Source organism: Gopherus evgoodei, chromosome 4 (genome assembly GCF_007399415.2).
Source record: "Gopherus evgoodei ecotype Sinaloan lineage chromosome 4, rGopEvg1_v1.p, whole genome shotgun sequence".
Lineage (NCBI taxonomy): Eukaryota > Metazoa > Chordata > Testudines > Testudinidae > Gopherus > Gopherus evgoodei.
In genome coordinates this window covers 28954454-28967155 of record NC_044325.1, presented here as the reverse complement: position 1 = coordinate 28967155, position 12702 = coordinate 28954454, and the positions used below count along the sequence as shown (strand labels likewise).

Here is a 12702-nt window from a genome sequence, read left to right as displayed (position 1 = left end):
GTTGTATTTTTTTTCCTGATTCTGAAGTACATGGTCGACCACATTTGCCCTCATTTGCTTATCTGAAAACTGTTTCTGATGGCAAATTTCTCTCATTCTTAACATCATTGAGGCCTTGTCCATGCACACAAATTGCACCAGTTTAATTACAATTGTTTTAAAATCAATTTAATTATACTGGTGGACATGTGCATTTGTTTTCAACTAGTTTATATTGATTTCAAAAGTACTTTAAAAGTAAAGTATTTAGGGAGCAAATCTGACTAAAGTGACAATTTATAGTAACTTTTCACAGTAAATAATCACTCCTTGATCAAAGAGTAGATTAAAATCATTACATAAACTCATCTTAAAGTGACAACTTAATCTGGTTATGGGGTCTAATGGTTGCAAATAAGATTTATCCTGATTTTTCCTTGATCTGTTTGTGCTGATTATTCGATGATGAAAGAAAATAGAATTTGTCATGTTTCTGACAGTAATTTTATCTAATTATCTTCTAGTCCAGTTACAACCCAGGGATCACAACAAACACAGCAACTACAGAAGCATTATGGCATTACCTCACCTATCAGTTTGGCTTCCCCCAAGGAGATTGACTGTATACTTACCCAGAAATTAATTGATACCCTAAAGCCCTTTGGTGTGTTTGAAGAAGAGGAGGAACTGCAGCGCAGGTGAGTGAATGCTACAATAGTTTTTTTCTAATGTTAAAGTGTATTTCAGTGAAATGAAAAATCATATTTAAATTTTGTTTTCAAAATTAACAACGTTATTGGAAGAGTCTGGACTCTTTCTTCTCAACAGTAGGAATCAGTGAAAAATCCCTCAGAATTCAGAGCTCTAACAGTTTTTTAATGTCCCTGAGTTAAGGCTAGTCTTGTATTTGGGAGTGTTAGTTTATGTATTCCCTTACTTCTAGTATTACTCTCATTTACTTTTCTCTATACCAGGGGTAGGCTACCTATGGCACATGTGCCAAAGGTGGCACATGAGCTGATTTTCAGTGGCACTCGCACTGCCCGGGTCCTGGGGGGCTCTGCGTTTTAATTTAATTTTAAATGAAGATTCTTAAACATTTTAAAAACCTTATTTACTTTACATACAACAGTAGTTAAGTTATATGTTATAGACTTGTAGAAAGAGTCCTTCTAAAAACATAAATATGTATTACAGTAACTCCTCATAGACTTTAGGGTCAGAAGGGACCAATATGATCATCTAGTCTGACTTCCTGCACAAAGCAGGCCACAGAACCCTACCCATCCACTTCTATAACAAACCCCTAACCTATGTCCGAGTTATTGAAGTCTTCAAATTGTGGTTTGAAGAGCTCAAGCTGCAGAGAATCCACCAGCAAGTGGCCCATGCCCCACGCTGCAGAGGAAGGCAAAAAACCTCCAGGGCCTCTGCCAGTCTGCCCCGGAGGAAAATTCCTTCCCGACCCCAAATACGGCGATCAGCTAAACCCTGAGCATGTGGGCAAGACTCACCAGCCAGCACTCAGGAAAGAATTCTCTGCAGTAACTCAGATTGCATCCCATCCAACATCCCATCACAGACCACTGGGCATACTTATCTGCTGATAATCAAAGATCAGTTGCCAAAATTAAGCTTTCTCATCATACCATCCCTTCCATAAATTTATCTAGCTTAGTCTTAAAGCCAGATGTCTTTTGCCCCCACTGCTCCCCTTGGAAGGCTATTCCAGAACTTCACTCCTCTAATGGTTAGAAACCTTCGTCTAATTTCAAGTCTAAACTTCCTAGTGTCCAGTTTATACCCATTTGTTCTTGTCTCTACATTGGTACTAAGCTTAAATAATTCCTCTCCCTCCCTAATAATAATCCCTCTGATATATTTATTAAGAGCAAGCATATCCCCCCTCAGTCTTCTTTTGGCTAGGCTAAACAAGCCAAGCTCTTTGAGTCTCCTTTCATAAGGCAGGTTTTCCATTCCTCGAATCATCCTAGTAGCCCGTCTCTGAACCTGTTCCAGTTTGAATTCATCCTTCTTAAACATGGGAGACCAGAACTGCACACAGTATTCCAGATGAGGTCTCACCAGTGCCTTATATAACGGTACTAACACCTCCTTATCTTTGCTGGAAATACCTCGCCTGATGCATCCTAAAACTGCATTAGCTTTTTTAACGGCCATATCACATTGGCGGCTCAGTCATCCTGTGATCAACCAATACTCCAAGGTCCTTCTCCTCCTCTGTTGCTTCCAACTGATGTGCCCCCAATGTATATCTAAAATTCTTATTATTAATCCCTAAGTGCATGACCTTGCACTTTTCACTATTAAATTTCATCCTATTACTATTACTTCAGTTTACGAGGTCATCTAGATCTTCCTGTATGATATCCCAGTCCTTCTCTGTGTTAGCAATACCCCCCAGCTTTGTGTCGTCCTCAAACTTTATTAGCACATTCCCGCTTTTTGTGCCAAGGTCAGTAATAAAAAGGTTAAATAAGATTGGTCCCAAAACTGATCCTTGAGGAACTCCACTAGTAACCTCCTTCCAGCCTGACAGTTCACCCTTCAGTACAACCCGTTGGAGTCTCCCCTTTAACCAGTTCCTTAGCCACCTTTCAATTTTCATATTGATCCCCATCTTTTCCAATTTAACTAATAATTCCCCATGTGGAACCGTGTCAAATGCCTTACTGAAATCAAGGTAAATTAGATCTACTGCATTTCCTTTGTCTAAATAATCTGTCACCTTCTCAAAGAAGGAGATCAGGTTGGTTTGGCACGATCTACCTTTAGTAAAACCATGCTGTAATTTGTCCCAATTACCATTGACCATTCTCCTTCAAAATTTTTTCCAAGACCTTACATACTACAGATGTCAAACTAACAGGCCTATCGTTACTCGGATCATGTTTTTTCCCCTTTCTTAAAGATAGGAACTATGTTAGCAATTCTCCAATCATACGGTACAACCCCTGAGTTTACCGATTCACTAAAAATTCTTGCTAATAGGCTTGCAATTTCATGTGCCAGTTCCTTTAATATTCTTGGATGAAGATTATCTGGGCCCTCCGATTTTGTCCCATTAAGCTGTTCAAGTTTGGCTTCTACCTCAGATGTGGTAATATCTACCTCCATATCCTCATTCCCGTTTGTCATCCTTCCATTATCCCTAAGCTCCTCATTAGCCTTATTAAAGACTGAGGCAAAGTACTTATTTAGATATTGGGCCATGCCTAGGTTATCCTTAACCTCCATTCCATCCTCAGTGTTTAGCGGTCCCACTTCTTCTTTCTTTGTTTTCTTCTTATTTATATGGCTATAGAACCTTTTACTATTGGTTTTAATTCCCTTTGCAAGGTCCAACTCTACATAGCTTTTACCCTTTCTCACTTTATCCCTACATGTTCTGACCTCACTAAGGTAGCTTTCCTTGCTAATCCTACTCTTCTTTCACTCCTTGTAGGCTTTCTGCTTTTTCTTAATCACCTCTCTGAGATGCTTGCTCATCCAACTTGGTCTACAACTCCTGCCTATGGTTTTTTTCCCCCTTTCTTGGGATGCAGACTTTCTGCAGCTGCGACTTAAAGTAATTCCAGGCCTCCTCCGCATTTAGATCCACAAGTTCTTCAGTCCAATCCATTTCCCTAACTAATTTCCTTAATTCTTTAAAGTTAGCCCTTGAGAAGTCGTCAACCCTAGTCCCAGATCAATTTTTGTTTATCCTTCCATCTAGTTTGAACTGAATTAGCTCATGATCACTCGAACCAAGGTTGTCCCCTACAACCATTTCTTCTATGAGGTCCTCACTACTCACCAAAACCAAATCTAAAATGGCATCCCCTCTTGTTGGTTCTTCAACTGCTTGGTGAAGAAATCCATCTGCTATCACATCCAGAAAAATCTGAGCCCTGTTATTCTTACTAGCACTTGTCCTCCAGTCTATATCTGGGAAGTTAGTCTCCCATGATCACACGTTTCCCATTAGTGTTTACTTCATTAAAAACATTAAAGAGGTCTCTATCCATATCCAAATCAGATCCCGGTGGTCTGTAGCACACCCCAAGCACTATCTCAAGGGAGGCTCTAGTAGCTTTCTTTCCCAGTGTGATTTTTGCCCAGACAGACTCTGTCTTATCCATTCCATCGCTTCTTATTTCTTTACAGTTAACCTCCTAATTGATGTACAATGCTACTCCACCACCTTTACCTTTATTTCTGTCTTTCCTAAATAGCACATACCCTTCAATACCTGTACTCCAATCATGACTACTATTCCACCATGTTTCTGTTATCCCTATAATATCCGGTTTCACTTCCTGCACCAGTAGCTCTAGTTCCTCCATTTTGTTACCTAGGCTTCTCGCATGAGTGTACAGACATCTTAATTTTTGCCGTTTGGCTTCACTGACATTCTTTACCCTATTAGGCACAGACATTCTACCACCAGCATCACCTGTTAGTCTGGTATCTACACTACCCTTCCTCCTTATGTCAATTCTTCTGTCCACGGCTGTATCCCCTCTTACTTTTTCTTCCCTCTCAAGGTTAAATTCTGGCGTGGAGATCTCCTGGACATCTCCCAACCATCTCCCCCAGATTCCTAGTTTAAAGCTCTCTTAATCAGTTGGGCGAGGCTCCATCCTAGAAGTCTATTTCCCTCCTTACTCAGGTGAAGTCCATTCCGAGAGAACAGTCTTCTGTCCATAAATGCTTCCCAGTGGCCGTACATCCCAAAGCCCTCCTTATAGCACCACTGCCTGAGCCATCTGTTGATCGCCATAATCTTGTCACACCTTTGTTGCCCTTCTCTAGGAACCGGCAGAATCCCACTGAAGATCACCTGAGCCTTGATTTCTTTAAGCGTCTTCCCCAGTCTGGCATAGTCTTCCTTGATACATTCCAGCGAGAATCTAGCCGTATCATTCGTTCCCACATGAAGGACAATCAACGGATTCTTTCCCGCTCCCGCTAGGATCCTTTTCAGCCTCAGGTCCACATCCTGTATCTTAGCACCCGGCAGACAGCACACCCTTCTGTTCTCCCGATTAGCTCTAGTTACAGGCCTTTCTTTCTTTTCAGTAAGGGTCTCTAATCACGTAGACCTGCCTTTTCCTGGTGACAGTGTGATTCTCCGGGCTATCCCCTGCACCCACTGGCTGCAAGTCCTCTCGATTCCTATTCACCCTTGCAGTCCTCCTGGGGCTTATATTTGGTGTTGCCTCCATTGACTCCTCCCCATCTCCTGTAGGACTAACAGCTCTTCTCTTTTTCCTTGCCCTCGCTCCTTCAGTGACCACCTGCTGTGCCCTTTCTTCATTTTCCAACTCTGCAGACCTGTTCTTGAGTTCTATTTCTCCTTCACTGGCCCGTCTTTTCCTCTGCCTGGTTCTCTTAGTCACATGCTTCCACCGTCCGCTTTCCTCACCCAGCAGTCTCTCCTCAGAATTCTTTGGTCCTGCTTCCGTCTGAAAGTCTGAGCTTATCCCTTCAGCCCCCTCATGTCTGTGCTCCATCATCTGCTCGAACCCCCTTCTAAACTCAACCAGAGTTTCCGCCTGCATCTCCAGTCCTTGGATTTTTTCTTCCATCAGCTCTATCAGGCGGCACTTCATGCAGACAAAACTATTTTCAGGTACCCCTTCAAGGATCATGTACATGCCACAGCTGCCACATCCAATCATCCTCATTGTGTCTTTCACTGCCACCTCTGTATCAGTCATAGCCTTCCCATCTAAAACCTAGTAGTCCAAGAAACACAACACACCACAAACCGCCAACAGGCACCAGAAAACTGGCAGACCTCCACCCACTCCCTTTACTAGCCTGTCAGTTCCTCTGTCTTAGTCTCCCCCTCAATCTCCCCCAAGAGAACTCCCTCTGAAACTCCCCTGTTTACAGCTCTGTTTGCTGGCTGCTGTGCCGCTGCAGCTGGCCTCACTTAAAGTCGTCCCAGTTAACGTTGTTTCTTTGTTACATTGCTGATCAACTGGGGAACATGCTCGTTTAAAGTTGTGCAGTGCTCCCTTCTAGTTGTTTGGCAGCCGCCTGCTTTGTCCACTGCTTCCAAGAAGAGCAGCCCGTTGCAGCTAGCTGGTGGGGGCTTGTAACCAGGTGGACCGGCAGCCCCCTTATCAGCTCTCCCGTCAGCTCCTCGCTCTCCTAAGTTCCCTGTGCTGCAGCTGTCAATTGCAGGCTAGCAATTGGCAGTTCAGTAGTCCCTCCCCCCACTGCTATGTGCTGCTCCCGCCCTCTGCCTTGGAGCTGCTCCCAGAGACTCCTAGTTGCTGTGCAGGGGGGAATGAGGGAGGCTAATGTCAAGGTGTCCCCCTCCATTCTGCTCCCACACCACACTTATCCCTTCTCTGTAAAGAGCAGGGAGGACGGAGAGAGACAGAGAGAGCCTGGGGCAGCAGCTGCTGTCTCAGCTTCCTGATCCACTTAAAAAGACAATGCACTTAAGCGTGGGTCACCTTACTTAAAAGGGCAGTGTGCATCTCTCTCTCTCTCTCTCTCTTCCCCCCCCCCCAACACACACACAAGGTGTGTGTTTGTCTCTGTCTGCTATCATTCTCCCCTCCCTCGTGTTCGTGCTGCCTTGTGTGAGAGGATACATTAACAACAGCTGGGGGGAGGGAGGGGTAGTTCAGTGGTTTGAGTGTTCACCTGCTAAACCCTGGGTTTAAGTTCAGTCCTTGAGGGGGCCACTTAGGGATCTGGGGCAAAATCAGTACTTGGTCCTGCTAGTGAAAGCAGGGGGCTGGACTCAATGACCTTTCGGGGTCCCTTCCAGTTCTATGAAATAGGTATATCTCCATAATATATATCTGTGTGTTAACCCTTGAGGGCTCAGCGAAGTGCTGGTTCATCATTTAGCAAAAAAGCATTCCCTGGGAAATATTCCTTCCTTTTCCACTCTCTAACTTTTACCACCTCAACCAAGCTTCACAATCATCATAACTGTGAAGAGTATTAAATTGTTTAAAACTTACACTGTGTGTATATCTATATAATATATAATTTTTTTTTCTGGTGAAAAAAATTTCCCTGGAACCTACCCCCAACCCCATACTCTCTCTCTCTCTCTCTCTCACATTAATTCTTATGGGGAAATTGGATTCACTTAACGTTGTTTCACTTAAAGTCACATTTTTCAGGAACATAACTACAACGTTAAGTGAGGAGTTACTGTACTGGTATGCGGAACCTTAAAGTGAAAAAATGAAGACTCAGCACACCACTTCTGAAAGGCTGTCTACCCCTGCTGTATACATCTCGTGTTAAAACTTTCTGAAACTTAAGTTATTCTACTTTTCATTACTGCAGGAAATGTGAACCTGAGCAAATGATAGAAAGTTCACATCTTTGGGATGCACACACTTAAAAATCTGTGTACAGTTCATGCATATGTGTATCCCAAAGAGCCCTTATTAGCTCAAATTAATGAAATATTTGTTTGTTCAACTAGAGTAACAAAAATAGTGGAAATATTTGCAGAATATATTCAATTCTGTAGCTGTATTAAAACAGATAAGATCTGCGATTAACTTCCAATGTACCCTATTTACCTTTTTATGTAATGGTGATCAAAATCTTAGTAAAGCCTATTAATTTGCTATAATTTATTGTTTGTGAATTCTGATATTGTATCAACAGGATTCTAATTTTGGGAAAATTAAATAATCTGGTAAAGGAATGGATACAGGAAATCAGTGAAATCAAGGTATGGATGTATTTTCCTTATAGAGTTACTTTTATTAACATTTCTTGCATACAAGATAATTCCAGCATGTATTCCTAGTTCAAGAGATGTATTTCACTTAATCCCTAGAGTCTCAGCTCACTAGAAAATAAAAGTAAGATTAATATTCTTGATTTCACTTTTAGTAAACATTCACTAGATAGGTGTGCAAGACTGAAACTTCTGTGTTAATAGATGTTCAGAGATTTTATATTTAGCTACTGCTTAGTTTTCAAATCAGAGGGGGGAGCTATTCATCTACTCAAGTGAAACTGGAATTTATTACATATTCTTATTAAAAACTGAATTTTAACTTCATGCTTAAAATTATCAACACACTTTTTTTAATCTGATCATTTGAACTGGTGTTTGGGAGTAATAAAGTTCTTTTGAGACTGAGATAAATATATATTGTGATAGAGCAAAATATAAGATCTTATAGTTTACATTGAGCTATTTTAACTTTTCCTGTGAAGCTTAACTCTTCAGAACTTACTTAAATTGGCACCTAATTACAATTTTCATTACTTTCTTAGTGCAGTAATGGTTTTTTAATTTTTTCTAAAATGCTCTTTGAAATTGTTGGGCCATACTTTTTAAGCTACTCTCATTTTCTAGTTCTTAGAGATACGAACTTGAAAATCACATTTCTGTTTGAATTTTTACATAATATATTTAAGACCAAAGATGACTGTAACTAAAAGCCTTTTTTCAACTTACTTTGTGTATAACTGATATTACTGTTTTCTCTGTATAGTTGGTTTTCCTTATGTGAATGTCTACATTAAACTGAAGAGGAAAACCCTTAAAATAAAAGTGAAAAATGAATGTAAAACCAAAATTGGCAAGTGGGGCTTAGATTGCATGGATTTGGTAGTTCTAAATATTATTCTTGCCCATCTTGTTGATGATTTTTGTCTTGGATACATTTATATTTAGTAAGTTTCTTAGAAGTAAATCACAGTTGAAAGAAATAACTGTACAATATTATAAACATAATTAATGGTTTCATGCATACTAGATCAGATACACCTTAGTTTTTAATGCAATAGACTGAGTTCCGGTCTCTCAGATGTGCTAAATAGGTTACTACAGCAAGCTTAAGCAGAACACTGTGTCCACAAACCATCTTTTGACCGTTGTTTCCTAAATAATAGAATGGTTACAACTAGCATCATCGAATTTCTAGCACTATAGTATATATTTGTCACATCATACATGGTTCCTGAGTATCAAATTATTACCTCTGTCTTCCACCAAATTCCATTATTGTGACCTAGTGTTGATAATTGGATAACTTCTAGCTATTGGTGTATTTCTTTAAAATGAGAACAAACTATCATAACAGGAATAAGTTTTAATATATGCAATTTAACATTTATTTTCTTTGTTTGCATTATGTTTTCTCTTGTAACTTTTGTCCATTGTCTGAATGTCCTTTGCTTATACAATAACTAGTTGTATATTTGCTCCATTAGAATCTTCCACAATCCGTAATAGAAAATGTTGGAGGAAAAATTTTTACGTTTGGATCCTACCGACTAGGGGTGCACACAAAAGGTAAAAATTTACCTTGCTGCTTATGGAACAAAATTATATATTTGACCTAATGAAGTATTTATAAAATGTCATATGTAAGACATTAGAAAAGTTATTTTGGTTTTGAAGTATCATGTGGCCATGGTAAGTATATGATTTCATTTGATGCCTTGAGGAGTGAGAGTCAGTCCAAAGTAAGATACTGGAACCCTTTTTGTTCAAGGTCTGGGAGGTAAAAGGGCTAAGTTACAAAGAGATGCATATAATTTTGTTGTATGAGGAGTGAGTATATCTGAGTTCTCAGGACTTTAATGTACAGTTACTGAAAACTTGTAAACCTCCCTTACCAAAGAGATATATGTAGGTATTTTCAATGTGTACAATGGTTGGTAAAGACACATTAATTGTTCCTTTTGGAGCGCATCTTGAAATATCTTATACTTAGATTATAGCTGTATAAAGGATGACTATTGCATTTTCCTTTGTTGATAGAATATTATGTTGTAGGCTGTTGCTGGTATTCTCTGTGTATTTGTATAAAGTGTCTGTAGCCTCACGGTGTTTATGAACATGTGTTTTAGGAGCTGATATTGATGCATTATGTGTTGCACCAAGGCATGTTGACAGGAGTGACTTTTTCACCTCATTTTATGAAAAACTGAAACTACAGGAAGAAGTAAAAGACTTAAGGGTATGTTGATCCTCTACCAAAGGGTTGTTAGGACACAAATGATGTAAAATTAGTGAACAGAAAAAATACAGAATAAATAAGTGAAGCAAAAGTGGTTTACATCTATTAAGAGTAGGAAAGACTGCAGTCAAATCCCACAGGATTCACATCACGATTTTAATTGACATAAACTGAGAATAGCTATCATTTGTCTATTAAAATGGTAGCATCTAACTTCTACTGTGTATTAAGATTTGTCAGTTACTTCTATTTATTGCAATCATTTTGAGTCTGAAGGAGAAGAAATGTCAATATAAATTCTAATGTTGTAGTAATTTAAATTTGTCATTGTGTTATTTGTGGATACTCTTTTTTCCACGTTGAAAATAATACCAAACATTTATTTTTCCAGGCTGTTGAAGAGGCGTTTGTCCCAGTTATCAAACTGTGTTTTGATGGGATAGAGGTAAGGGTTAGCCAGCTGTCTTTGAGTCTGGTTTTACTATAGTCATAATCAAAACATTAACACTTTTTTAGGGTTCCCCGTGATGTGTGTGTAATTCTTATTAGAGTTATATGTCAAGGCGACTGCTTATGTGAACTGCCAATCACACAAGGTTGCCTTTTGAATGTTGCAAGTATTAGTACTAATAGAGTCCTTTTTGTCTGCAAGTCAATGACAAATTCTTATGGTGGTTTTTTTAACGAGTACTAGCAAAAATTAACACTTAAGTATCCAGTCTTCAAACTCAAAATTACTTCAAAAATTAAATCTCTTGGTAAAAGAGAACAAGGTGATCCTTTTGGTCCCAATATTTTCAAACTCCATTTAACATCTCTGACTAACAACACTGCCACGTTTTGTCTTTGCCTTGGTCTTTTGGTTTCTCCCTTTCTGCTTACCTACTTCAGTGAAACACAACTTTTTGCAAGTGGTGGTTGCCTTTTTTTTAGGCCTCTCAGCAGAGATGGTGAGAGTTTCCAGAAATTCATTGCCTTTCAGCACTATTCCTTACAAATTACAGGACTTTTTTTTTTTGTTAGGGGATGTTGTATGGACACAAGCAATTGAACTCAAGATAAGATTTATTAAAAACAGAGAAAATAGTAAAAGAGAGTTTGCTGTATTATATCTAGATTTGCGTTTTAGGTATGATATTTTCAACATAGTTACTGAAAAAACAGAAGTGAGTAGCTTACATCTCTTAAAAGTAGTCTCCTCTCTGACCACCTATCAACCCATTAGCTTCCTTTGTTGATAATATACCAACTCTCTGCCTCCAGAGATCTCTTATCAAATCCCTTTGACTGGGTTAGGTTATCCACTGGCAGATAGTTTAGGAGGTTCAGAATCCTTCGCATGGGAACACTCTCTCATCTTTTGCTCTTTTGCCTCCCCCTGCCCCCAGGTTTAGCTTGGAGTTATGCTCCCTCATCCTGTATCCCTTCTAGTCAGGTCTCTCTCCTACCCCTGGTTATGAGTACAGGAGGAGAATGATTTCCTCCTCCTGCAGCTGGAAAGATTTTCCAAAATAGCATCTGTAAAGAAATACAAAAGCCAGAGTCAACAGCAGGAGTGTCCATACCAGTGCCCCAACCTGCAGCAGCTATTGGGATCTCTGACTCACAACCTCAACTCTCAATGCAAGTTCAGTGCCAGGCAAATGATTCACTTCTTTTCTGCAATTCAATGGTATTTGCAAGGAAAATTGTCTCAGACCGGTTTCCCTATTCAACCTCAGGTTAGATGAATTGGGTTGTTTCTTGCATCCTAGAGTTGACTTAGAGGTAATATCGTAGGAAGGAGGGCGGATGGTGAGAGCATTTCTTTAACGTTTATTAGTGGTAAACGCATTCAGGCTTAGACCATTTAGTTTGTGGAAAGAGACTAGTTACCGTAAAGGGAATAAGTTTTTTTTGTCATGATAGAAAACTTGATTAAAATAATTCACTAAATAACTTGATTGAGGGTTAAAAGTCAATTTTTGGTTTGGTTTGTTGTTTTTTTTTTTGAATTTTTTTTTAGATTGATATTTTGTTTGCAAGATTAGCACTGCAGACTATTCCTGAGGATTTGGACCTTCGAGATGATAGCCTACTTAAAAATTTAGACATTAGATGCATACGAAGTCTTAACGGTATGTATAAAACTTTGGATTTTTAAGTATCAGTTTCTCTGTCAAGTTAGTGTCTAATAGAATGTGGGGGAGAGAGGCAGTACAATAGGTATGTAGCCGAGTTGCAAAGTTTAAGTGAACTCCTGGTGGTTCAACTTGTCTAGATTTAAAGTAACTTGTGCAAGCCAATACTGTGATATGACACATTGAAAAATTGCCTGTTCTTTCTGTTAGATTCTTATGCCTCCTTTTCAAATCACGTCTTAAACATCGAAGCCTAGAAACTTCAAATTGGGTTGGTTGTGGAGGTCTCACCTACACACTTATTCATGAAATATATATATAAGCAGTCTCTTCCATGGCAAATTAGGAATGTCAAAACACTACTGATTTGAGGCCTACCTAGTATCAAGATTACTTTTCAGGTGCTGTCAGACCCTCAATAAATTTGGCAAGTTTTTATAGTTGATCTAACTTCTGAGGTGTAAAATAAGCGTTTTCATTGACATATCAAAATGTTAGCGTAGATGAAAATTGCATTTTTATATAATGCAACCGGGATCACATGTTTTGTCACAAAATAGGTATAAAATCTGAAGTGAGGGCTCTTTGGTTTCTGTGGCAAATTGGAACTTCTGACTGCTTCAAATTTTAAA

The 12702-nt window shown here is 39.3% G+C and overlaps 1 protein-coding gene across 3 annotated transcripts in view; it reads left to right on the top strand.

Moving 5' to 3' along the window:
- PAPOLA (poly(A) polymerase alpha) overlaps positions 1-12702 on the top strand; it is a 96140-nt gene that overhangs the window by 28925 nt on the left and 54513 nt on the right. For all 3 annotated transcript variants that reach the window (XM_030558797.1, XM_030558796.1, XM_030558798.1), the window contains exons 2-7: positions 504-677; positions 7636-7702; positions 9199-9280; positions 9841-9950; positions 10342-10395; positions 11956-12067. In XM_030558797.1, coding sequence (XP_030414657.1) covers positions 504-677; positions 7636-7702; positions 9199-9280; positions 9841-9950; positions 10342-10395; positions 11956-12067 — 599 coding nt within the window. The remainder of the gene's footprint in view (positions 1-503; positions 678-7635; positions 7703-9198; positions 9281-9840; positions 9951-10341; positions 10396-11955; positions 12068-12702) is intronic.